The sequence below is a fragment of the Barbatula barbatula genome (assembly GCF_947034865.1).
Source record: "Barbatula barbatula genome assembly, chromosome: 15".
Taxonomy (NCBI): domain Eukaryota; kingdom Metazoa; phylum Chordata; class Actinopteri; order Cypriniformes; family Nemacheilidae; genus Barbatula; species Barbatula barbatula.
Genome location: NC_136778.1, coordinates 8,940,213 through 8,966,334, shown reverse-complemented (window position 1 = coordinate 8,966,334; position 26,122 = coordinate 8,940,213). Strand labels below are relative to the sequence as shown.

The following is a 26,122-nucleotide window of genomic DNA, read 5'->3' as shown; positions in this document are numbered from 1 at the left end:
TGATGGTATAGTCTTATCTATAAATTCAAGGAGGATGTTTTTGCACTCAAGCCCTGGTATACCAAACTCTGACATCTCAACATTTCCAGTGGAGATTATGAATGGGCTTATGTGTAATAGAACATCGGTTAGATTTTGACAGTAACTGTCAAATGAGGATCAAGCAACACAAACCTGTCTCTTCTCGATTAGATAAATGGCCACCAGAAAGGTAAATTTCTCTGATGAAAGAACATCCGCTCTCTGCGTTGCCTTGGGCAAATGTCAGCCTTTGTTTACACGACTTTCATCAAGCGTGCTGTAGCGGTGGTTTATTTTTTATTTTTGTAAACCATAAAAAATGTGCATTGAGATAAATGCGATACATTTAAGTTAGGCATGAATGTCAGAATATTGTTTTATATGTGACCGTGCGAATGGGCCTATATGATGAAGAGTGTCAAACGCAACAGCCAGCTTCTTAAAAGATTCTTTATTTGTGACCACGCCACACAAAAGTAACGCAGCATTAAAGTCTGTGGAGTTTCCCTTTCCGTGAAAGAGGATGAACAATATTTAAAGAAAACCCAAAAGTAGTTCACAAAAATGTCACTTCACAAATAAAATCACATAAAATTTCTCTTGGAAAATAAAGTAAAGAAATAACCCCAAATAAACAACGGTAGTGACTTGTATATCTGTAATGCTAGCGCAATCTCCGTAACCGGAAACAACTGTCTGTGACTTCCGCGCACAATCACGTATCACTCTCCCCTGCGCAATCACCAACACTGTGGCCCGTATACTCCACTTGGCGATCTACCACACGCACGTGATAACTGTGATCGGGAAATCAGAAGACTGTTAGCGAAACTTACTTTTGCAAAACTGTTTTTTCTTAATATCCGCAAGTTCTCTGTTCCTCGCCAAATGCCTGGTTTTACTAACGGCAGATGTCTCTCTCGCTCGCTGTCTTTTTTCGTACACTGCAATCATACCTGCGCGCAAGAGCGCCCCCCACAGCAACGGAGGATATGATATTGTTGCCCCGGTTACACATATAATAAACAAAATTGCCATTTCAATGCAATGTCCACTTGTTATGCAAACATGGTGATGATAAGGAGACAATGACTTGTGTTGGACTTGGAGGGTTCTGTGAATGAGAGCGAGCCACAGATGTGGGTGGTTAGATATCAGAATCGCTCTTAAGAGGTCCTTCTGGATCAAGGCCGTCTTTCAAGCGTGATTACAGCCCGTCACAACAGCCCGCGAATGGCACTCTTGCAGTAAAATAGGGAGAAAACAAGGACAAAATTCCAGATCTGTTTAAGCCGATTGAGCAGCAAGGTCATTGGGAAGGTGAAGAGAGAAAAAAGCAACTTCAAGTGCACTTCCTGGTCTCCGCAGGGTTAACCATGAAATGAAAACACTCTTTGGAGATACATTAAAGCAGAGCTGCGTTGTAAAGCTGGCGCAGCGTGAGCTGGTTCAGCGAGTCAGGTTAGTGTTGCTATAGATAACAGCGTGGGGAGCTGATTATAATACCATTGCAGTATCCTGTAGCTCACCTGCTCAGTCCCTGTTGGAGATATGTGCTCAATCGATGCTGTTGATTTTCCGCAGCCAGGTCCTGATGAATGACACTCAAGCATGTCTTCCCTGAGGCGCATACTGACGTGACAAGAATGCCTTATATTCGGAGGTGGCAGAGTTATGAAAAACTCAAAGTGGGTAATGAAATATGGTTAAAGGATGCCGCAGAAGGATCACTGCCCATTCAGAGTTTGGAGAATGCAAGTTCTTACAAAAAATACATGTTGACTTAAATTTGTGGTTATTCAAGGTACTTAATGATATTATAACACAAAGTATAAAAAATATTTATGACCCTTCAATACACAAAATGCTAATTTGTACTATGCACATGTTTTAGTTATTCACATACATATTCTGTGAAAACTACAAATTTACATTTTGTGTACGTTTTGTATATATTCCGTTGTGTATATTACTTTTTAAAGGGATAGTTTACCCAAAAAACTTCATCATTTACTCACCTTCTTGTCATTTCAAACTTGTATGACGAACAACGGCGGTACCCATTGACTTGTGTTGGTTTTGTGTCCACACAATATAAATCAATAGGTACTGTTGTTTGGTAACCAAGATTTTTTCAAAATATCTTCTTTTGTGTTCTGCACAACAAAGAAAGTCATACAGGTTTGAAAAAAAAGGGCGAGCAAATGAGGACAGAATTATCAATAATTTTAAGAAAAAAAAGTCAAATGGAATGCCATCATTTTGAAGCTCAATATCTCAATACGGTTCCGAATGCCGATAGCACCTTATAATTCTAAGGTGGCAACATGTCTTCATGATTATGGAAAATAATTTGATCCCTAGAATGGTGACTTAAAAAAACCCACCAACAACATCAATAATCCTAAAAAGTGATTCTATGGCTTTTTATAAACGTATATTTAAATGACCCATATGTTGCCAAATGCATAATTGAAAATGTACTGATATGATAGGTCAAGAAAACAAACTAGAAAACGTTAATAAGGTGCCCATGATCGTCTAACATCATCAAAATAGCAAACAGACACAATGGAAATAAACTGAATGCACTGTACTTGGATTTGAGTATAGATTCATCCCCTCCACCTGCACATTCTCTCTTGTGTTAAAAGGAAAACACACCTGCACACTACTGGCTCTCTGTCAGTGGCCTCCTGACACTAAGAGTCTCTTCATTTTGGAACACCTGGCCGTGCAGCTGGGACATGAAACAACAGACACTCAGGTGAAGGCTGATCTATGCTGATCTCATCTCTTATCAAAAAGCACTTCTGCCCTCTGTACATCACGAGCAGATGTATAAATCTAAACTGTCTAAAAATCCGATATGTGTCTCTCTCTATAATGGTTTCTCAAAAACGTCTAAGAGTTTAAGGGTTAATTTAGGTCTAGACCTAATCATTTGCATCACTTAGAGATTGATGGAAACAGGTTCAATTTACGTGGCGTCGCTGATACAATGATAAGGACTTTCTTGTATGTTTTTTGCTGCCCGTACATGCGATGGTTTACTGATGGCAAGAAGTTATTTGAATGACTGATTGGAGAATCTGTTTGCATCTGTAATCATTAAGTTGAATTCAAATAAATAAAAACGAGCTATGAGCTGTTTCTTAACCAGTTTGCATTTTTATGTAATGACTGGTGACTCATCTGTCTTTCAGACATGCATGTTTTTTTCTTTGAAACTATAGAGCCTTGCGTAAATATGCCACCAAAGATTGAGCGTTTTCCATTTTCACACTTCATCTGAAATAAGACCAGAACCAGGTTCTTGGTACTATGCATAACTGCTTCACTAATTCATTTGAGTTAAAGTGACACGCTCTTTCACACAGCAATGAGATTATGTTCATTTAGCTGGTGGATATGGCACTAGATCGCACATTCACATCCTCGTAAATGTGCAAAAGACATTCCAAAATGAGCATGATATTGAGACAATGACAGATGATGCTACATATGCATTCAATAGCTCTATGCAAATTCATAATAAACCTTTGATGAGATTATGCTCTTTACTTTCGAAGAAGTTTACTTTTGTATGAAGGCCTGTATGTATGTTTCTGCTTAAAATCTTGTGTTTCAGGGAGAAAAAGACAGTCAGGCTGGTTTGGAACAACAAGGGGGTGATTTTAAAGATTTTATTTGGGTAAACAATCGCTTTAATTTAAAGCAAACAGGGGAAAAGCAAGTCTACGGAAGCATTAAAGAATCGCCAGGTTGCTTGATTAAATGACATCACTTGTAACTGCCATGAAAATCATCAAATGAAATATTATTACCTTGATGCTTAAATTTAACCATGCTTGGCAAGACAGTGCTGTAATAATTTCATACAGTACAGAATTTCAAGAACGGCTCTGTTTCAGGACGCTGAGATTTGTAATCAAATTGGTCTTGTTTAAGCTATAAAGATTTACACAAAACGTTTTGCCACACCACAGGATAATCCCCAACCCTGAATTCACGGGTTTTATAAAATCATTATAATCACAATAAAGCCTGTGTGCTAATGGTTAAATGAATGGACTGTATTTCATCCCATGTTTCTCTATAATTCATAATTAAAGATAAATATGCTTCGGCAGACAATTGGACACCTGAAGGTCAGGAGAAAAATCCGAGCTGCTTTTCTGCACTGGTGCTTCTTGAGAAGGAGGTGTGACATCTTTTTCTTGATGACGTGTTTAAAGCATTGAAAAGAAGCCGAGACTATTTACTGACCATAGGTTCTCTTTTCTATAGAAATACAGATAAGTGTAATGACCATCTGTGTCACCTCCATTTTGGCACGGGTATGGCATCGATTGATATATTGTTCTGTACTGACGGCCACATAATGAGTCAATGATTGACTAATTTATTCATTGATTCGTATGCTCAGTTATTTGTCTGTTCATTCTTACATTTTTTTTGTTTGTTCATTTATATAATGCATTCTTTCTTTATGCTCGGTCTCGCTTTCTTTGAAAGACTGAATAAATGAACGATTGATTGATTCATCTCCTGGCCAATCTGCATACCACATGGCTATTTTCTCAGCGTGTGTGTCACTGAACTGCCGTGAATCTTGTCTTGCTGTTTTCAGAGACATGGGCATTTCCTTAAAAGAATTTACTGCTCTCTAATCTCAGTGATTCTCATGACACGGTTTAATGAAGCCGAACGGCAAGGGCATCTATACAAAGCCTACATCGTTCCACCCAGAACTGTCACAACACAGCACAGCTGAATAAGGTACAACAGCAAGACTAGAAGCAAAGGAATGAATGCCAAAGTTGACAGAAGCCCAGAAAACAACATGCCATTCAATTAGATCCTATTTACCCAGGTCTTGTGCACAATATATTAATGCAAATAGGAAATATGTCAAATGTCACGTGACTAAACCGGTAAACAAGTCTGTGTTTTAACCACCAGCTCTATCTGTGGATTTTTAAGGTAATCAGCTAACCCAGCCAGCTGTTTCTGTTTTTTTCTTTTGCTGTTTTATGCTATTTTCATAATTAAATGTCTGTGAGAAACTTGCATATCAATCTGTTTATGCAAGGGGCATCTTTGGCAGCGAATTTAAAGAATTACTCTACGTAATGAAGCGCATACAAAAGACTTAAACTGGAAGCGATGAGACTTGTTTTCCAGTTTCTGCGTGTGACGTTCGGCATCAACCCAGACGTTTCGTCAAATAGCGAAAGATCAAATGAACAATAAATGAATATGAATAATAATAAAATATAATTTTCATGACCTAATTCCTCCTGATTAATCAAATCAAGCCTCCCATTAATCTTTCTGCTCATCTGATCTCATTCGGTTCCAACACGGATGTAAGCCAGGAGTTTGTCTGAAACCCCAGAGCATACGCTTGGAAATATTTAAAGAACAGCAATGTGTTGAGAGTCGCCGAATCACAAATTACACAGACTGAAACTCATTAGCACATTTACATTGCATTTGCTCCCTATTGCACTCTCAGACCCAAATGAATTGTGCACTAGATAAACACCATTAAATGTTGCTTTGAAAACGGAACATTACAAATATCATTTACATTGATCTCATGGTGAGAGCGCAGAGGATTCAAAGATGTTTGAAACAAACCCAAAAAGACTTAAACCTTTCTTATCCAAGTATTGCTTCACTTTCGAAGAAAATGAGTGTGTAGCTATATTGGTTTTTGGAAAAAAAACGATAAAAAAATGTATTGGTTTTGCCAAGGCCTTGAAGTTTCTTTACAGGGACGATCCCTCTCCAAAAATAATCAGATGTAAGGGCCGGAACCAACAGACTGTCACAAGCTACAAAATCTTTCTATCTCTGCTAACAAAGTCAATTATTACTGCGACTATGACAGCAAGGTAGTGATGAAGAGCATGGCTTTTATTAACTTCTGAGTCCATGGCAACAAAATCTATCCCAACAGCACAAGATGAAAACTAAGGAAAATTCATACTGGCTCAAATTTGTCAAATGAATCAAGTCCAGCCGACAGAACACTGTCAGTATGACAGTACATTTCATTCCAGACTCTAAAAACTAAAAATAAATTAGGCTGAAGACATCCAGTTAGATTTTTAAAAAAGAAATTCTGTAGGAGTCTCCATATCTAGCAAATCTCTAGGAGTTAAATTGCCATGCCTACGCCATATAGAGCAGCCATTGCTTCCTCTGGCGGAACAGTGGTGTGCCAGTTTTTCACACATCATTAATATCTACACTGCTGTAATATCACCCAAATGTCAGACTTGAAAAAAACCTTGCAGATGGTAGAGTTCATTACATTCTTTTCTATAATTAGATGAGTAATAACAGATGGGCACAAAGAGTAAATACTCCAAAACCTATCCTGACACCTCTTCAACAGATTCTTCTGTAGCAGGTGATTTTGCGATATTACGTTGGGGCTTTTTGCTACTTTTATTAGTAGAGCGAGTACAGAGGGGATTTTGGGGCACGGAGGAGGGGTTGGTAGAATTAAAGCAGCAGCTCAAGTGACAGCAGGTCAAGAAGTTGAGCAGAAACGGACTTGATGTAAACACGCAGCAATGTGAGGTGGTCATGTGATCCACCTCCTGATGTCAATACTAATAACTTGATTAACAGTCTCACTTATGGACCCTGTGGGGATCAATTGTTCTTTTCCTTCGATAAGATAACATGTCCACAGACAACTCCAAAACAGTGAAACAAACGAAACATTGCTTACATCTGGGGCTCCAAAAAATTATTTCCATTACTTATAAACAACTAAGGCTACAGGTTTACATTACATTTACATTTAGTCATTTAGCAGACACCTTTTTATCCAAAGTGCCTTACAGATGAGGTAAACCATGGAAGCAATTGGAACAACATAAGGACAACAAAACGCACAAGAGCAATCAAAAGCCTAGTCTGATTATAGCCTACCACAGTATACAGAGATAAGTTGTTAAAGTTCAAAATGTCTCGTGAAGAGTAGAAAAGAAATAGAAGTCAGAACTGATCGGTCAGGTGTTGACGGAAGAGATGTGTTTTCATACGTCGTTTGACGAGGGCGTAGAGATTACGGCGTATGTCCGACGCATAAGTAAAAAACACGCTTAACTATAATATAATGGAAAAATATAAAGTACATTCAATTTAGTCTGCTTTTATCAAATAACGGCATTTGATTTTGTCAATATCAATCACTGTGTTTTCAATTGCAGATGTGTTGCATTTGCCTGTTATGATCACTATATTTTCCCTATCAAAAATCTGTCACTGTTCTTCATTTAGTCTAATTACGCTCAGTGTGTGACACCTTCAGAAGCCCATATGAGAGCTCTGGGTGATGAATAGAGCAGACTGAAATAAAACAGACGATGTGGGAGTTGCGAGTAGGTTGAATCAGCTTCGGCATGGGTCGGAACCGTCTCGGTGTACATATTTGATTCCCTGCAACTCTCATTTCAGGAGAGAGAACGTAGGATGTGTGCCCTTTATTAGATCTGATTTAAGGCAAGAAAAAAAGATGGAGAGAGGGAGGCACCGGTAAAAGCTGAGCAAAACGTTTGATATTGACCCCGTGTTTTTCTGCGAGATGAAATGAGACGGCTGGTGTATGGTGCGCTGGCTGTCGGTTGGAAGGCTTTTTTCGCTTTGGACAGCATTCAAATCAGTAGCATCTGATTCCACAGTGTCATTGATCAGCCACTGGCAGACAGAAAAAAAGGAATACAAAGAGAAGGATACTTGGCGGCAGCCACAATCAGCTTGGGCCCGGGGCCATTTAGAGGATTGCAAATCAGATGAGGTGAAGCTGGACGGTGGCCCCTGAGATCGAGCCCTTGATCAGAAACTGGGTAAATTACTCTAAATACACAGATGGGGCTCATCTAAAAGAATAGAACTGCTGACCTTACCCACCGCAGATGTGCTTAAAAAAGGCGTGTGAAAGTAGGCACTACTGAATATTTCATGTCATAGTTAAACATTTATATAAGCATGCATCAGTGTTGCAGTTTATTAGCATGTTATATGGTCACTAAACAGAAGGAGATGCTTTGGCATAAATATAAAAAGACCGCATTGGCGAACAATACAAAGCCTTTCATCTATTATTTAAAAAAGAGGTACAGCTGATCATCAACATAAACATAACGGGGAGCCGAATTCACATTCTGCTCTTTCCGAGCTTGTTATACATCTGCACCTATTGTTAGGCAACACGGTCAATGGTTTGCCTTTGAATCCTCATTATGAAGAAAGACAGCAAAGGTGCCAAACAAAAAGAATCTGAATATCTACGGTAAACAAAGAAATACGTTTTAAACCCATTGGTATGAGGCCCAAGGTCGCACTCAAGGGGTCCAAGACCACAATAACTCTGACTCTCAAGTTTAAATCTCATCACTACGGTAACTCCCTTATGTTAACATTATCCTCAGTGGCCCAATTACAGCTCTCGCTCACCTCACCTGCCTGATGAACGCACCATGCAAACCAAAAGCTTCCTCCTTTGCTGGCCCCCGTTACATCACGAGAGACACTAGAGGAAGCAGATTGTCTATCTCCAGAGCCCTCGACTAATGAAGTCCCTTGTTCCTGCCTTGCCTCCCCAGGTTCTCCATGCGCTATAGAGTCCAGCTACAGATGCATTTTGCATTAGAGAAGAGGGCTAGAGAGAAAACAAAAGCCAAAGGCAACAGCATTTGCAAGCAGATGAATTAGAGAGGAAGGGAATTATTGATGTGTTGCTCTACTGAAATGCTGCTGGCTCAGCAAAGTTCAGAGTTCTCATTCATTCTGGTGACGGGGGAATGTGTAGATCACAACGGTTATGTTTGTTAAATGCATTAGTCTGAATCTATGAGCAAAACATTTGAAAAGTGCTTCTTCGCTCACAAAATATGATCCCTCCAGTCCTTTCAAAAGCATCCGGCTCATTTTTTTTCATTATACTGTGAGTACGTAAATGAACGGGAATTTTCAAAAAGGAAAACCATTAGGGATAACTTAACGCATCCTGTTACAGAATGTACAATATGCTGGATCTATGATTCACTGCACAACACTGTTCCTTCTGCTGTGAGGGAAACATTTTCCATAGCAGGCTCAAAAAACCCAAACCTACTTCTTTTGGGGTAAAAGACAGCAGATTAATGACATGCATGAACTTTCGATCTTCCAGAGCCTTATCTGACAGTAACATTTTCGTTGCCATTTTATAAATCGCATACGTGCATATAAACCTCTTATAAATCTATTTTATTGATTTTATTGATATTGAGGTGTGCATGAATTATGGCAATGCAGAACCAAACAATTCTGTTAACAGAGATTTGAACATTGTTATTACAAGTTGCATTGATGGTCCACATGATGCCAATATACATTGATCTACATGATGTACATTATTCTCGGCAACTGGCCTTGAGGATTTACCTTTGAAGGGTTAGTTCACCCAAAAACTTACATTTTGTCTACACCTTTCAAGACTTCCCAGCGTCTTTGGAACACAAATTAAGATATTTTTATGACATCGGAGAGCTTCCAGGCCTCCTCACATACATCATGGTAATTTTGACTGTCTAGGTCCAGAAAAGAAGTAAAGACATTGTTAAAATGGTCCATGTAATAGTGGTATAATAACATTTTCACGAAGCGACGAGAATACTTTGTGTGTGCAAAAGAAACCAAAATAGCGACTTTAATCAACATATTCTTCTCTTCCCTGTCAGCGCGTTCACAAGAGCACAACAAAAACGCATGCAAATCTGGATTGTGCCCCAACGCATGTGCCATGAAGCATTCAAGCATGCAACACGGATGTGAATTCGCCGTGGCGATCTTGTGGCACATGCATGCGGCATACACATGCACACCAGACAAGACAAAATTCCTTCAAGACAAAAAGTTCTGAAAGGAGTCAAGGAAGACGTGGCAACATTCATTAAATGGAATTAAGATGAATGGCCTTTGTGGGAACTGCCATCAGAAAGTAATTTATTTTCAGTACAGCACGACCAGAGATTGTGACAGGCCATTTCAAGTTTAGTGCCCGTTACTGATGCCCTACAGAAGGACACAGAAGACAAGAGGAGACAGAAGTCACACGAGAGCAGAAGGAAAGTTGAAGCAGTCAACAGTTTAAAACAGAGTGACAGGAAGTGCTTAACAGGCGTGTGTCTCGTGATGGTGTGATGGATGAGTTTGTCTGACATGGTTATTTTCCGGCCTCTGTTGATGGCCTCATTATTAAAGTTTGGATGTGCAAGCATGAAGCTGCATTTTTCGGCCCATTAGTCTCTTTTAACATTACCTCTAACCACTTTAATGTAATCTAAGGACTATTGACCTTGTATAAAAAAATAGAAAGATAAAAGTACTTATTTTGAAAATAATCCAAGATTTGTGATTTTTTTAGGTTACATCTCATCACCTAATGAGGGTTTAGATGCACCGAGGATCAGGGGATAAGTATTGATTATAATACTCTTACGTATAATATTCGATATCAGCTTTAAAAGAAATGGAAAATACACAGAGAGCAGGAATTAGTCCATTAATATCATGGGGTGCAGAAAAATAAGTCAACGAGTTTCATTTAAAAACAGCATCATCTCATTTACCTCGGTATTTGGACACATTTCCTAATGAAATGGAATTTCTAATGAGAAAAATAGAAAGGCATTTGTCTTTCTCTGCGATTTGATTGGATGTATAAAAACCCTTGCATTGGAACTGACACCAGACTGACAGTTAAAGGGGAGGAGTTAGCGGATGCTCCGCCCAAGCAGTCTAACATACATCATTTAAGGTGGATAGTCATCACAGGACGGAAGTGCATTTTCAAATTTTAACTAAAGATTATGAGGGCACAAGAATTTCAAAGAGAGACCCACATTGATAAACTATTTACAATAAATGCTGCAATATTTCATGAAAAAACAGCCGTTGTAATTTCTTTTTCACTGGGACTTTAAGGTTAAGACAATACATGTTCTGCATTTAATAAAATACTTCAGAATTTACTGTACAGTATGATGAATGCGTTTGTGCGTGTTATATAAATACTACGATGTTTGCATTTTTGATTGCATACGATGTATGTGTTGTATGTGCTCTACACCATCAGGAAAATCAGGCCGTTCCTGTCGGAGCATGCCTCTCAGCTGCCAGTCCAAGCTCTGATCATATCAAGACTGGACTACTGCAACCCTCTACTGGCCGGCCTTCCAACCAATGCAGTCAAGACTTGCGAATGATCCAGAATGCAGCTGTACGTCTTGTTTTTAATCAACCTTAAAACACCCCTCCTGATTTCACATCACTGCGTGCCAGTTGCCGCCCGCATCAAGCTTAAATTACTGACACTGGCCTTCAGGAAGGATAGTGGCCAATTCGCCCCTTAACTGTAACTCACTGCTCCAGGTCTACATCCCCTTCCGTCATCTTTGCTCTGAAAATGAGCGACGCCTGGTTGTTCCATCACAGCGAGGCACCAAATCGCATTCAAAAATCTTTACTCATTCGGTTCCCTGTGGTGGAATAAACTTCCAGCTTCCAGCCGAACTGCAGCATCCTTCACAGCTCAAAACATACCTGTTCTGCATTTATTTGACTAACCAATAACTGTCTGTCTTGTGTATAAAAAAATCATATTTGTATCTAGTTGTTCATTCTCTCCTTTGCTTACTACAGCTTTAATCCTCCTAGTAGCATGGCCTTGTAAACTAACGGTACTGTTTAGCGTGTTGACAAAATGTTTATATGCTCGCCTACTTGTAAATCGCTTTGGATAAAAGCGTCTGCCAAATGAATAAATGTAAATTTAAATGAGTTTGTATTGTTAAGGAATTTGCGTAGTAGTAAAGTATGTGTTTTTTATATTTTGCAAGAACAATTACATAAACTGTAGAATAAGAGCTGTATAATAGCTGTGTAGGATTTTGTTTTATACTGTTCGCTGTCCTTTGTTGCAGCGTATCCCTTTAATCTCTAAATCGGTGTAAATTACAGCTCATTAGCCTTTTAAGAACATTTGTGAAGCTTTGATTGGTGTTCAGCTAATTGAATGTACATGTTTTACATAAATGCGATTTAAGCCCTCCCCCATCAACTCCACCATCACGACTTACGCAGAGTTCAAACTGTCCACAGCATGACACGCTTTCCTGAAGTATGATCATTATATAAAACAATTATCAGCACACAAGCACGACAAGGATGATGCTGTTTAGTCGGCAATGAAAGGTTCTAATCTTATGTCTGAGCCAATTAGAGATGTCCTTGTGTGGATCAGTGACAAATGAGGCAAACCTCTGTGATTGTGTACTTAAAGGGATAGTTCAACCAAAAATTTTGTCATCGAGCAATGTCTGTACCCATTGGTTACGTGTCCATAAAATAGAAGTACATTGGTACTGCCGTTATTCGGTTCCTAAAATTTTGTTGAAATGACATTCTTGCCAGACGGCACCATGGGATATAGCAAAAAACTGTTAGCCAGGCCATTTTATTATACAGAATCAATGCAAGTCATGTGGTATATATTATATACACACACACATATACAATAAACAAAAAGTTTAACTATCCAAAAGAATCTCTCCAGACATGCACTTAATTACATATTTTGTAAAGGAGAGGAGTTTGCTGGATCCAACAGATATGCAAGATTAGTTGAGACAAACATAATTAGAGGCGATGATGATTCATCCTTTTGGTTTCCCAAAATATTACATCACATTAATATAACTTCATTTTACAAATTGCATATTCACAGACTCTCTGCAGAGCTCTTTGGCAGGCTCGGTCCTGTAATTCTTTTTGACAAAAATGAGTATTTAACATGACACAGTAATAACATTTACCCCAGAGGTACAGCCATAAAATTCTCCCAGCCCGCTGCCCAAAAATTCCTGATATTGCCAGATGTGATACAACTCATTTAAAAACAGATTGATTGTGTTTTCCTGGATAAACAAGTATATTTTTAGACATTACTTTTAAAAACTGGAGCTGTTTGTCATTTTTATATTATTGAACTCCCATGGTACCTTTGGGCATTTGCAGTGACTTAGTCCGTGCCAAATCACTCTTCTAATGTGGCATTTGCAAAACAGACAAATGTAATAGTTAAAAGAAGAATTTACTGACCCCCATGTCATTGTAAACCTATATGTTTTCATTTGAAATAGAAAAGACATACATACAGTACACACTTGCACACAGTACCAAGGAATAGGAAGCCACATAAAAGCACATGCTAACTTGAAAAAACATTCACCAGATATATCACCAACAGATCTAGGTCACTTTAAAAAATGAAACGTTTTATTTTCAAGTTACTAGTAGCAATTGCAGTTGCAGGATAGGATTATAAGGAACCAAAAAGGTGCTTAATAATTCAAGATATCATCTCATGAGACACCAAAGACTTTCAGTGGTGAAGCTATAACTGGATAGAGGTTCTGCTTAACAACAATATGGACACTAATGTTATTTTTTGGCACAGGGATTTGCTGAAACAATATTTCTTGGCCGCTCTTATTAATAGTTAGACAAGAAACCGATACATACTCAAAGTGCTACAAGCTCAGATACAGAAATGCAGTGTGTGGGGGTGGTACTCTGAACGCAGTCTTGAGTTGAGGGTCTCGTATAAAACAATATATGTTAAGATCTAAATTCTGTCCATGACCAAAGGCCAACTGAGTGTCAAACACCCCTCTCAGAGCACCATGACAGCACAGCAGGTAAAGAGAACAGAACCGCTGGAAGCTGGGCAGAGGTCAGGCTTTTTTAAAGATAGCCTGCTATGAGACACACAATCTTCCTCCAGACTTTAAACTGCGAATGTTTCCTGACCTCACACTTCCAGCACTCAGACACATAGCCTCTGGTTTTCATCCACCATTGTCCATCCACTGCTCAGATGGGACTAGACTTCACCCAGCTTCTAACACATCAATTCCAATTCAGGTTCAGCGCATGAAGGAAATAGCCTGAAAAGTCCATTCGTTCAAATTCCCCGTATCAGTACCAGTGATGTGAGGTTGATTTATGAAATGTGGGTCCACTCATTTCTATTTCCATTTGAAGTAACCGTTTCCTTAAAAATATTCAATGACTCACCCTCAAATCTGTATAAATGTCTTTGTTCTAATGCCTACTGAGAAAGATGGAAGAATGCTAAACAGTTCTTGGCCACCATTGACTACCATAGTGGGAAATATTGATTAATAAATGTCTTTGTTCGACTGAACACAAAAGAAGATATTTTGAAGAATATCGGAAAAACTGTTCTGGGGCACTTTTGACTCCTACTATGGTAGTCAGTGGTGGCCAAGAACTGTTATAAGCATTCTTCCACATATCTTTCTCTGTGCTCATCAGAACAAAGACATTTCTACAGATCTGGACAACTCGAAGGTAAGTAAATTATGTCAGAGTGTTTATTTTTGGGTGAAATGTTCCTTTAATGTTTGCATTACATTATAGGCATTTGGCAGATGCTTTTTAATCCAAAGCGATTTACATTGCATTATACTAGGTATCTGCAATCCCCTGGGTTGGAACCCACAACCTTGCAAAAACCTAAAATCTTCAGATTATTAGTCAGCAAATCCTTGGTCAACCCAAGTTTTATGAAGGTCACAGACTTGAATGTGCAGTTTTAATTGAACCAAACATGGAACACGCTTAAACCAGATTCACACGTTCATTCAATGAATCATTTTAAATCGGTCGTAAGCGACAGTGGTAATGTCGGCGTGGGTAAATTGTTTACTTTGTAATCAGTCCATTCATTTCATCAGTTGATTCATTCAGGGCCATTTGCAAACAGGTTGTAAACATGATTATTAATCAGCCAATCAGAGCAACATGAAATCAATGCCACTTCTCACATGATGTTAGGACTACCTTACGCACTGTCGCTATTGTTTTACTACTACTACTATTTTTCACATTTCATACTGTTTTATAGTTTGATATCTCTAGAAATGGTCTTTCCACCTCAGAGAAAACTACACTGATATGTATTCATGCCCGCTCTAAGATTTATTTAATGTCATTAAAAGTCGATTTGAAAATAATGACAGCATAAGGTGCAAAATAGCCACAGGAAACTGATAGTATAGCAGTCTTGAAAGTTTTCAAGCTTTTTTTTCAAGACATGCAGTGAAATACTGCTGAACAAAAAAAAACTTATTATAGGCAGAGATATTACACATTTCAGCACATATATGTCGAACAATTTAGTTAAGAAGTGGATATACAAAACATACTGAACAACATGGGTGGAGTCCAAACCTTAGCAGTAGCGTAGACTCAATATACATTTCTTTTGAAGTTATATTTCCTAGCTATCCAATTTACAAGGTCTTTAGATGTGGACTACCATACAACAACAAAAAAGAATGTTATGACAAAGTGACAAATACATTTAAAGTGAATTCATGTTATATAACAGCTGTGATTTTTCCTACTATGGTAGTCAATGGTGGCCAAGAACTGTTTGGTTACAAGCATTCTTCCAAATATCTTTCTCTGTTCATCAATACAAAGACATTTACACAGATTTTGAACAACTTCAGGGTGAGAAAATGAAGACAGAACTTTCATGTGGGTGAACTGTCCCTTTAACATGTAACTGTATAATAGTGACACGTGGAAGACAATCTTTCATATTCAGATAATGTAAGATGTTTTTAAAGGAAGAGTGCAGTAAAGCAGACAAATCTTGGAGTAAAGCTTCTTTATGAGAGTCAATTAACACAAAAGAAAACAACAACACAAAAGATATATATGAACAGTTTATTTGAAAAGATAACTAGTCTCTATGTGCTTTGTTTTATTGTTGTTTTTTGTTTTGTACTCTATTCTTTTTTCTATAAACTTTTAAGGGAAAAAGTGCATTAATAAGAAACATTACTGTATTACATCAACTAAGGGTGACAGAGACAAGATAAAAGTTCTGACTGTTAACGCAACGTGGTAATTTAATTGCCTCTCAAAACTCGCACAAAGTCTGAGCGACAAATGAGTCACTACCTTTGAGCGCCTTGTCTAGAGTACGAAAGGAAAACAAGCATGAAACAAGCAACTTTGAGATGACAAGTGCAACAGTACCATTAGCAATTCCGCTGCGGTTATTAGGAATTGAGAATTGTAAATTGTCAGCAAGCCTTATCATAGCAATTAATCACAGCCCTGAGTGTGTTACATGAAAAAGCATTTGTCTCTATTATCAAATCCGGCTCACAAAACAATGTAAAGTCATGGCAGAAACTGTCATCGCCCTTAATAATAACCAGCTGACAATAATCCTGCGGTCAATGATATCATTATGAAGGACCTCTGCTCTCATAGACATTCTGCTACCACAGGTGGTGGGCTTATCACGAGGTGCTGGTAAATTGCTGGTAATTAAATAGATGTATTTAAAAAGAAAAAAAGTTCAATTGTCAATAATGGATGTGTGCAATGTATTTCTACACCTATTGTAAGTAAAGGCAAACCCCAAAATGTAAAGGCACAATTACATTCTCCAATAACCACAACCGGTGTTATATTGTTCACTTCGCTAGTGCTGCCATACTTAGGATTGCACTTTTCCTTATACATAAGAATAATACTGGACTAGACTTTCATTTTATAAATACAACAAAAAAATTAAACCGACTTTACGAATATGATACTGTATATTAACTAATAAGTCTTTCCTGTCTACGGATGCTCCTAATCTATATAGATATTGACAAGCCAATTTCTTTTTTCTTTTACTTTTCATTCTACAGCCGCCTATGCCTGCAAATACAGGCTACCGAATAAGTGCTTTAAACTGAGGTAAGGTGCATTTGCTCAAGTCCTGTTTTGTGTTCCGGATGTTTAAGTGGTACAAGCACCCTCATTAGGGCTCATGCACCAGCATTCTGTGAAGCCGGCCGGAAAAATTGACAGGGACATTACCACGAGCTCCTTGAATGTCTGGGTTTCGTTTAAGCAGAGATGACAGTTCTATTTACCCCGAGCACCTCGGCTACCTCCCCTCTTAGACGTGGAAGAAAACATAGCCGATATGGGAAATGTAATATTTAAAGGTACTGTATAAAGGTATATAGTGGCATTTGGTTTCAGGCTTTGCTGTCAATCATTTACACAAACACTTTTGGAGAGTGAATGCTAATCGACTCACATGCAGGGACCTGTGGATCCTCTTTTATCCATTGTATTCAACCCTCATGAATGTGACATTCAGTGTTTTTAGCTCATGAACCCACGTGGCGTGGATGGAATGCTGAAGAATTACGGATGTGGCCATTTAAAGAAATTGAACAAAAGAGCAAGATAAGAGAATCATTAAGATTTTTAGAAACCAGTAGTGAGTCAGGTCTAACAATGACATCTGCCTTTTCTGACAATTTAAACACATGAGTCATGTCATTCAAGGAACAGTACACCCAAATATAAAATCATGCTGTATTTTTTCTGTGGATCACAAAAGTAATTAAAAATGTATATTAGCTGTTTTTAATTACTTTGCTGATGTCGACCACCATCATCCTGTCCAAACTGACACCAGACTCACACCAGTCCAAACTCACACCAGACCACGGAAAAGCCAAGTTAGATCTGCAGGGGATTTAAATTTGGCTGCTGAGAGCCTTAGGATCATCATTTTGTAACCGAGAGAAGAAACACATTTTAAAAGAAAACATAATGCCATCAACAACAAAGTAAAAAACAACAAAAACAGTCCATTTTCAGATTTTTCAATATGCAGTCCACACAACCTGACCGAAGAGCACATGACAGATTTTAATGCAATTTATAGTCTTATCCTTAATTTTGTCTCCGGGGCAGGTGACATTTACAGGTTACAAGAGGTTCGTTCTGTGTTGTATTCTTGATTTACTGCAATTAGATTGAGGTATTTGATTTCCTTTTAGTAAACGAATAGTTCTTGTCTTATTGATGAATGTAAATTTAACTGCTTTGAGAATGATGAACATCATGCGCTGAAAGAGTTATAGGCTTTTCATTTGCATTTTCATTTCGTTTACATGAAACCAGCACAGACAAGATGGGCTGGTTCCTTTGCTTTTTGCATTTATTTTAGCCTGAGGAGAGTTCGGTGAATTGCGGGGTGCGAGGAGATTCAAACAGCCAGTGAGTCATGCGAAGAGTCACTTCATTCATTAGCAAAACAGCCAATTCTGAAGTCAGAAATTACAGTATGATGTTGAAATGATCACAAACTAATATTAATAAATTCATTGTTAGATCGTGTTAGTTATAGCACTAACCAATTAGAAATAATACCTTATTGAAAAATGTTCACAGTGTTGTTAGCACCTTGTTATGTTAGCCAAAGCCCGCTTTGAAACTAAATTTTGATTCGCTTTTAGTTTGGCAAGCTAAAGCCGTTTCCCCAACTCTGCCGTAGCCATTGTCTTACTGCAGTTTAGATTTGAGAATGTTTCTTACTGTTTCAATAAAAAAAAAATGAATTGCCAGAAGAGATAAGCACCACAACAGTAGCAGTTGTATAAAAGCCTAAGGATGTGTGCGTGAAAGAGAGCGAGAGAGGGAGCAGGAAGTGTAGAGCGACAGCAAGCGAAAGAAAAAGGCAGAAAAGAAGACTGTTTGTGCATCAGTGTGACAAAAATGGAAGGAGAGAGAATAGATGAACGCCTGCGCGTGGGAGAAAATAAAGAAAGAGACGGTAGAAAATAATATAGGAAGATGAAGTGGACGGCTGAAATCTTGCAGAAGGACTGCAGACGCTGCGCGCTTGTCATTTATTTCAGTATGACGGGCTAATGAACAGTGGCTGTCATTGGAGATAGATTGTACCGTGTCCAGGTCTTAATAGAGCCCACAGACAGAAGAGAGGGTGAGATCTATAAAATCTATACTTATCTCTGTGGGCAGATCATCTGCTCAATCTTGCTTTAGAGTTTTTAAAAGGCGCATGGGCATATGCTGTGCGTTCGCACCGAAAACTGAAAGCATAAGGAGGTGGTGGGGGTATCTCTCATGTGGTTTGATGTCCTTGATCCAGAACAGAAAAGCCTGAGCCTGTCCCATTTTGTTGACATGTAGCCAAAACAATGAAGAGGTGTGAACCACACAAATACGCCTTGATTTAATACATTTACAGATCACAGTTTTACATAAAATGCGAAAACAGACACACAACACATACAAACTACTGAAAACAACATGGCAACCACACGACTTTATGCAAGTGCTGATCGTCAATCTATTGCAATTAAACCTATATCCCTGCTGTCACTCTGAAACCTTGTATCTCCATATTTCATTATTTGTATTTTTTCCATTTCCTATAAAAACGGCAAATTTGGACATCTTAGGTTTCAGAAGGACAACGACGATATGCAATTTTACATTCTTTTATGTATCGGGCCACTGGGGGTCTCTCAGCTGGAAGCCCCTTGGCAGTCAAAGTCCCCAGCGGACCAATCTGTCATATGTCATTGGTGCTTTCCTATTAAAAAACAATTAACGAAGCAGAAATCTGAAGGCGGATCTCACGAACATGCTTGCATCATCTAGTTCTTCTTAATGGACAATGAACTTGGCAAAAGCATCTTAATAAGCTCTTAAACTGTCCTACAGCGTTATTCATCAGACATTCACGAACGCACACAGTTACAGTGCAGCACCCTTCAATGCCAGCCTCTTATCCAGCCATCCCACACTTCAATTATTTATCCATCACCCAGTCAGGCTTTCTGCCACTTTCTCTGTGATTACGCCACTTGTCTCTGCGGGCCTGATTGCGCAAGACAGCATGGCACAATGGACGTGTTGAACCAACCTGGATTTAATGCGCCATTACACAGGGAGCGCAGATAGGGATTCCTAACTGATGCTATTTTGAAGCAAGTCCTGAGAATAACAATACAGGTCAATTTTGGCTTTTGTGTACTGAGCAGAAGGTCTCACGAATGCAGAGGTTGCAGGTGAAAGTGGGCAGCTGGCGTGCAGAATGCCAAAGAGCTGCGGGCTGCGACTGAACGCGCATGGTTAAAATGCCAAAGGCAAGGGTGTCTTTCTCGTACGCTAATCCTTTAATGCTATATTGAGCTAAATGTTGTTAAGATAACCTAACCTTTAGTAAACACACATCAAATGTCACAATCAATGCTCTTCACCCGAATCCTTTTCTGTTCTCTACCTCACCTTGGTGTTCGCATTTAAAACCCGCCAGGGCTCGACCGCAGTTCAAATAGCAACTGGTCTTATCTGCGTCTACCAGCCGAAACACTTAAAATGTAGTATGATGACAAGAGAGACATTAATACTCAAGGTTATTGCTTTTTGGATGTCTAAGGCTTCGAGTCGTCTTTTGATAACACATGTGTTTTGCTTACAGCCAATAGATTGACTGCAACACATCATCAATCCATCTACACGTCTTATGGGATAGAACGATGATCCTATGTGTCAATCACACCATTAATCCCAACATACAGTCCGATTTTTTTCATTGCTGACCATAAAGCACATGGGCCGAATTCCCAATCATATTTTTGCACCCTTGAAGGTCATTGTGGGAACAATATAATAAAACGCGCACATATAATGTTCACTTCAAAAAAGTAATGTGATGATTTGAGCAATTTATGCAATCTGACATTGTGTGTTCTAACAAACACTGCATAGAGAGGCATTACTCAAAGCTAAAGTTGTCCAAATTAAATTTTCAACACTGTTCGTAATAAAACGTTTTTTTAGCTTTAAGCAGCTGGTCAAGTCATGTACTTTGGGGTTTACCAAATGTACACAAACGATACCCCATCAGAATGCTCACTGCAAATGTTCTGGTCATAGTGATGCTCACTTTCGAGTGGAATGTGCCCCAATTTAGAGTTGCTTCTTAATGACTCCTTTACAAGTACCTAGTGTGTGAACCTAAGGATGAGGTAGGTCAGTATCAAGAAGTTGAAATCCTGAAAACATCCATACAATTATATAGTATCAGAAATGTTGAAGAAATAGAGATAGAAAGACAGAGTTTGGCAGCAGTGATGGGAAAATGAAAGATAATATGAAGAATGAGTGAGTGAATGAAAAAGAGCAAAGGAGAGTAATCTAGAGTTGAAGGCTTAGTAGTGTCCATTAGTAGGGCTCAGTCCCTCAGGACAGTGTCTTCCTGCTGGTGTCTTTGAGTAGAAGCAGCTTCACAGCTTGTGCGTGTTTGTCTGAGACTGGGTAAAGTTCACATTCATAAATCATGGTCTCATAAATGGCACCTGCACCGTCACAATCCTCCGACCTGACGCCAACCTCTTCAGCCTAGCACTCGATCTTGAACACCTTAACAACACCCTAGCAACCATCCTGGCAATGGCCTAAAAATCTAATTTAGCAAACACTGTTATAGTCGTCTTAACCCTTAAGAGTTTTTATGAGTTTTGCAAACATCATGAGTTTTGCAAAAGGGATGTTCTTTCATTTTTATTAGAAATTTTATATTTTGCTCTATTTTGCTTTCATAGATGATTTTTAAACTACACACATACAATTGTTACTAATACATTCCATATGAAAACAATTTGATTATGTTGGCAAAGGGTTAAAAAATACGAAAAATGAATTAATTTCAAGAAAATGTTTAGTATAATATATATAATATAAATTATATTTTCTCCATTTAAGTCTATATGAAGCATTTACATTTTCCTGTTTCTGATGTATTATACAGCACGGCGGGCCATCCGAACAAAAGATACAGCTATAACTGTGTTTATGTGTTGGTATAGATGTCAAAGTGTGGTTTGTATGTGTGTACTGAAAATTGTTTGTGTGTGTATGTTTACATTTTGAAAGTTATAGCAAATCACAAATCCAACACCTTATATTCAAGTCACTGTAGCTTACTGAGATTAGAAAATATTTCATGCAAACATGTTTTTTATCCTTTATTGCATTTTTATAAAGATAAAAGGTGAGCTTGATTTTGATGTAGAAGTTCAGAAGCCCCTCAGTACAGTTTTCACCATAAAGGCATAATAGGTGTGGCATTATGTAAACAAATAAGGTTAAAACTGAAAATGAATGCATCTTTGGTAGCTATCTGATCTTTCAGAGCTGAGAGGATCTGGTTAAAACATTACAGTTTTTATAAGTAGAAAAACATTTATATACAATAATTTTATGAGGGTTTGTGAATATGGATATTTTATCCATTTTGAACCTACAGTAAAGTGTGATTTTTTTAGAAAATCTGACAAAGAACAAAAAATTATAATGCAATAAAAATCATGATTCTGTTACTTATTAACATATCCAAGACTGTAATAATAAAAAATAAAGAAATATATATATATATAAAAAGAAAGTCTATATAATTTTCTATTTTTTAAATTGACGCACGAGGGTTAAAAAATTGTGGTGTTGAGGTTTGCATGGGCAAACTTCAGAAATGTTTAAAAATCAAATGAAATCTAGTAAATATTTTAAAATGAGGATAACCAAGCACGTATTGACTTTTTGCAGCTAATAGTGAAAATCTTTAAGATTGCAGAGATGAGTTGTTGGGTTACATCAAAGATAATATATGGGTCAAGATAGGACACTGGCATTACTGTAAATGGGGAGAAAACGCACTCAATATGGCTGCTCTAGCGAAGTATCCCGCCTTTCAGTAAAAAGCCAATCGTCAATGGATAAAGACTGACAAAATCTCTGGGGTAGAGCTCTATAAAGAGGGTCATGAGGCGCTTTCCAGCCTGTGCGTATGCAAAGCAACTGAAATTATTTGAAAAGGTGCTTTTAGCACAATATGAGCTTGCAAAACAAAAGTTACAGTAAAGTTTATATCAGGTTTAAATATTTGAGAATATGCTATTTAATTGCCAACCGAGTGGCACGACTTCACCACATGGACGTTGGTTACGTTCATTAAATAGTAACTTATAGTAACAATAGTAACAATTTTTTTCACCTAAATGAGTAAGGTTTGGCTCATAACTGATTCACGAGAAATGCTTTGTGCCCACCCATAGCATGTCATTTTCATGGAATGGCCGCCTTTATTGTGTATGTGAAATAACACTTTGGAAAGTGGAGCTCTGGCTCTTTTTAACTGCAAATGATGTGATTGTTTCAGAATACAATAACCTCCAAACAGCCAAATGCTAATGTAGTAGATTAAACTGTCCAGAGAAAACTGCACCCCAACAATATTAGCATCTGTTCTGTGTTATTTCGTGCCTGAACACCAAATACTGAGGTTGCCTGATAAAAAATGTAACCAATTATATCAAAGAGGTACCTTTCAATATGGTTTAATAATAAATCAGCTTTAATATCAATATTCACACGAGAAAGTAAAAAGCAATGCTTTTGATTTGCCACACAAATGGGACTGATCAGTCTACTCTATATCTTTAAGAAGAAATTAAGACCGGTACTTCGTTCTCGTCTGAGCGTCCTTCACATCAGGGGATACATCATCATGTCGTGACAGCACAGCAGGTCCCCAACAGATCGATAAGTTAATGACGCTGGTTGTGTGCACACAAACAATCAAAGGGTGAGAAAACGCTGTCAAAACTGCTGTGGCCCTCAACGGCAGGCCCACAGAAATAAAGTACAGCAGTCAGGAGATGAGAACAGGAGCTAACATGCCCAGTAGAGATGAAACATGGGCTGTTCCTCTGACCTAAAATGAAACACTTACAGAGAGTTTAATTCAGTTCGATGACCCCAAACAATCCCAAACAGAACTAAGGGATATTCCTGCCACTTTCTTTAGCCCTAAAGAAATGATTAGTTGTTGGGACGGTTGACTCATATTTTCCTCACATACACAGTATCGCTTGGGACCTGCTAGTCCCAACAACCAGTTAAGAGCCTGTAGCTCGGAGAGGCTGAGAATAAAACTTAAAAAAACATTGGTTGCTTATAACTCTATATACATGAAATGTAAAATTCTTCGTAAAACAAATTAGTTTGCGATGATACTCAGTTATACAAATAATCTAGACGCGATGAAACCTCAAAATTAACAAAACTGGAAGTGTGCGTTCAGGACACAAAACATTGGAAATTCAGATAAGACGAGATACTGCTATAAGGATACTAAAGCTAGATACTACAACCAAATACCTATAAGGAGAATATTACAGATAACATCTTGCAAATAGAAGGATGCACCGTTACCTCAGCAAATGTAGTTAAAGACCTTGGTGTTACGTTGGACCGCAAGCTGTCTTTTGAAATCCACATCTCAAACGTCACAAAACAGCCTTCTTCCATCATAGAAACATTGCTAAACTGCGGAATATTCTGTGTATTTCTGATGACTATTGTAATGCACTACTTTGTGGATGTCCTGCATCATTATTAAACAAATTACGGATTCCAAATTGAAAATGAGAAATTTTGACCACATAACACAAATTTGATCATCCCTACACTGGCTACCCATTAAGTACCGTATAGACTATAATAAAGCATTTAACGGTTTAGCTTCTGCTTATCTAACAGGGCTTCTATCACGCTACAACCCATCACGCTCTCTACGATCAGGACTTCTGATAGTACCTAGAATAACTAAATCCACCAAAGGGGGTAGAGCTTTTTCATATGTAGCATCTAAACTCTGGAAAGGCCTTCCTGATACCTGATAGGGTCAGACACACTTTCCCAATTTAAAACTAGATTAAAAACACATCTTTTCAGCAAAGCATACATATGATTCATACCAGTGCCCTCCTCCCCTACCTCGGAATATCCAGATTATGGCAGCTCAAGTAGGACCAGCTGGTGTCATCCTCCTGTGAGAGCCTGCAGACTGGCTGATCATCGGGATACCCATCCAGAAGAAACTACGCATTACACCAACACTAGCTGATCGGCACGTGTCATCCTCATGCAAGAACCTCCGGACATCATGTGGTATACTCATGCGAGAACCTCTGGACTTCATAAGTCATCCTCATGCGAGAATTTGTGGACTTCATGTGTGCCATCCTCCTGCAAGATCCTGTGAACTTAACTGGTCCTCCCAGCTCCAGCCCAGGCAATCTCAAAAAGACGGACCCTTGTAATTTAAATACTAATACTAACTTTTGTTTATTTTTGTCATTCATGTCTTCATGTAAAGCTGCTTGTCAACCATGAAACATTGTGAAAAGCGCTATATAAATAAAACTGAATTGAAAAAAGTGTGTTGTGTGTCATGGAGTAATTACTGAAATGCACAAAACAACACAAAAAAAGAAATTATAAAGAATTAAAATAATTAAAGATCGGGTATCATGCCATGTCATGCATTCTGACTACTTTACACTGTTAAACGTGCTTCTCATGCTTAACATGGTCAACTTGTTAAAAACTATTTGGACGTTTGACTTACTATTTCTGTACTTTACATTCCTCCAGCACTCCAACTTTCAGAAAGATTTGTATTATTCCTAATCCCAGTGTCGTCACAGGGATCCTATTCCTTTAATAAGGAAATAATCGTACAGCTGTACCTCTCTTTTATAAATTTGATCAAACTAAATTCTCTTCGAAGATACGACGTGTACAATACTACTGTACAGGCACTCAAGATTAACATGGGATTAGCAGAAACTGCCTGTGATACTTTTCAAAAGCAGAATTCACACAAACACACACACACTCAGAGAGCTGCTAAACTATCACAACTTTACAGCTCGTGTAAGGTTGTGAAGAGTGCACAGTATAAATCTACTATACGGCTGCGTCTTCTCTCTGCATCTGTCTGTGCAGCTCACTGTGACGTTTCTGCATTTCCACAGGGTTCGTTTATCATCAGCCTCACTTCATTTGAACGTCATATAAAATATGGAGAATATCATTTTTCACGTGGCCTTCGAGACGCCCTGAGCCAAAAATGGCCAGTGTAGTGTAGACTGTAGATGACAGTAATTCATTAAAGCTGAATATGGTATGATAATTGGCTCGGCGGTTATAATTAGGTTCAAGAGCCTCCGAAGAATATTTCTGCCCACCTGGTTCATCTTTTACACCTGTAATTAAAAAAAGATTATTCAGGTAAGATTAGCTTTGTTGGCTCTTG

At 38.3% G+C, this 26,122-nt stretch overlaps 1 protein-coding gene across 4 annotated transcripts in view; it reads right to left on the bottom strand.

The window, feature by feature from the left end:
• Window positions 1–26,122, bottom strand: part of rgs6 (regulator of G protein signaling 6) — a 52,439-nt gene that overhangs the window by 18,159 nt on the left and 8,158 nt on the right. The window contains exon 1 of one of the 4 annotated variants that reach the window (XM_079475548.1): window positions 1,551–1,644. The exons of 1 other annotated variant lie outside the window; for it this stretch is intronic. In XM_079475548.1, the coding sequence (XP_079331674.1) occupies window positions 1,551–1,634 (84 nt within the window). In that variant the 5' untranslated portion in view covers window positions 1,635–1,644. Of the gene's footprint in view, window positions 1–170; window positions 292–857; window positions 942–1,550; window positions 1,645–26,122 lie in introns of those variants that run through there. 2 more of the 4 variants (XM_079475549.1, XM_079475550.1) reach the window with 2 other exon arrangements.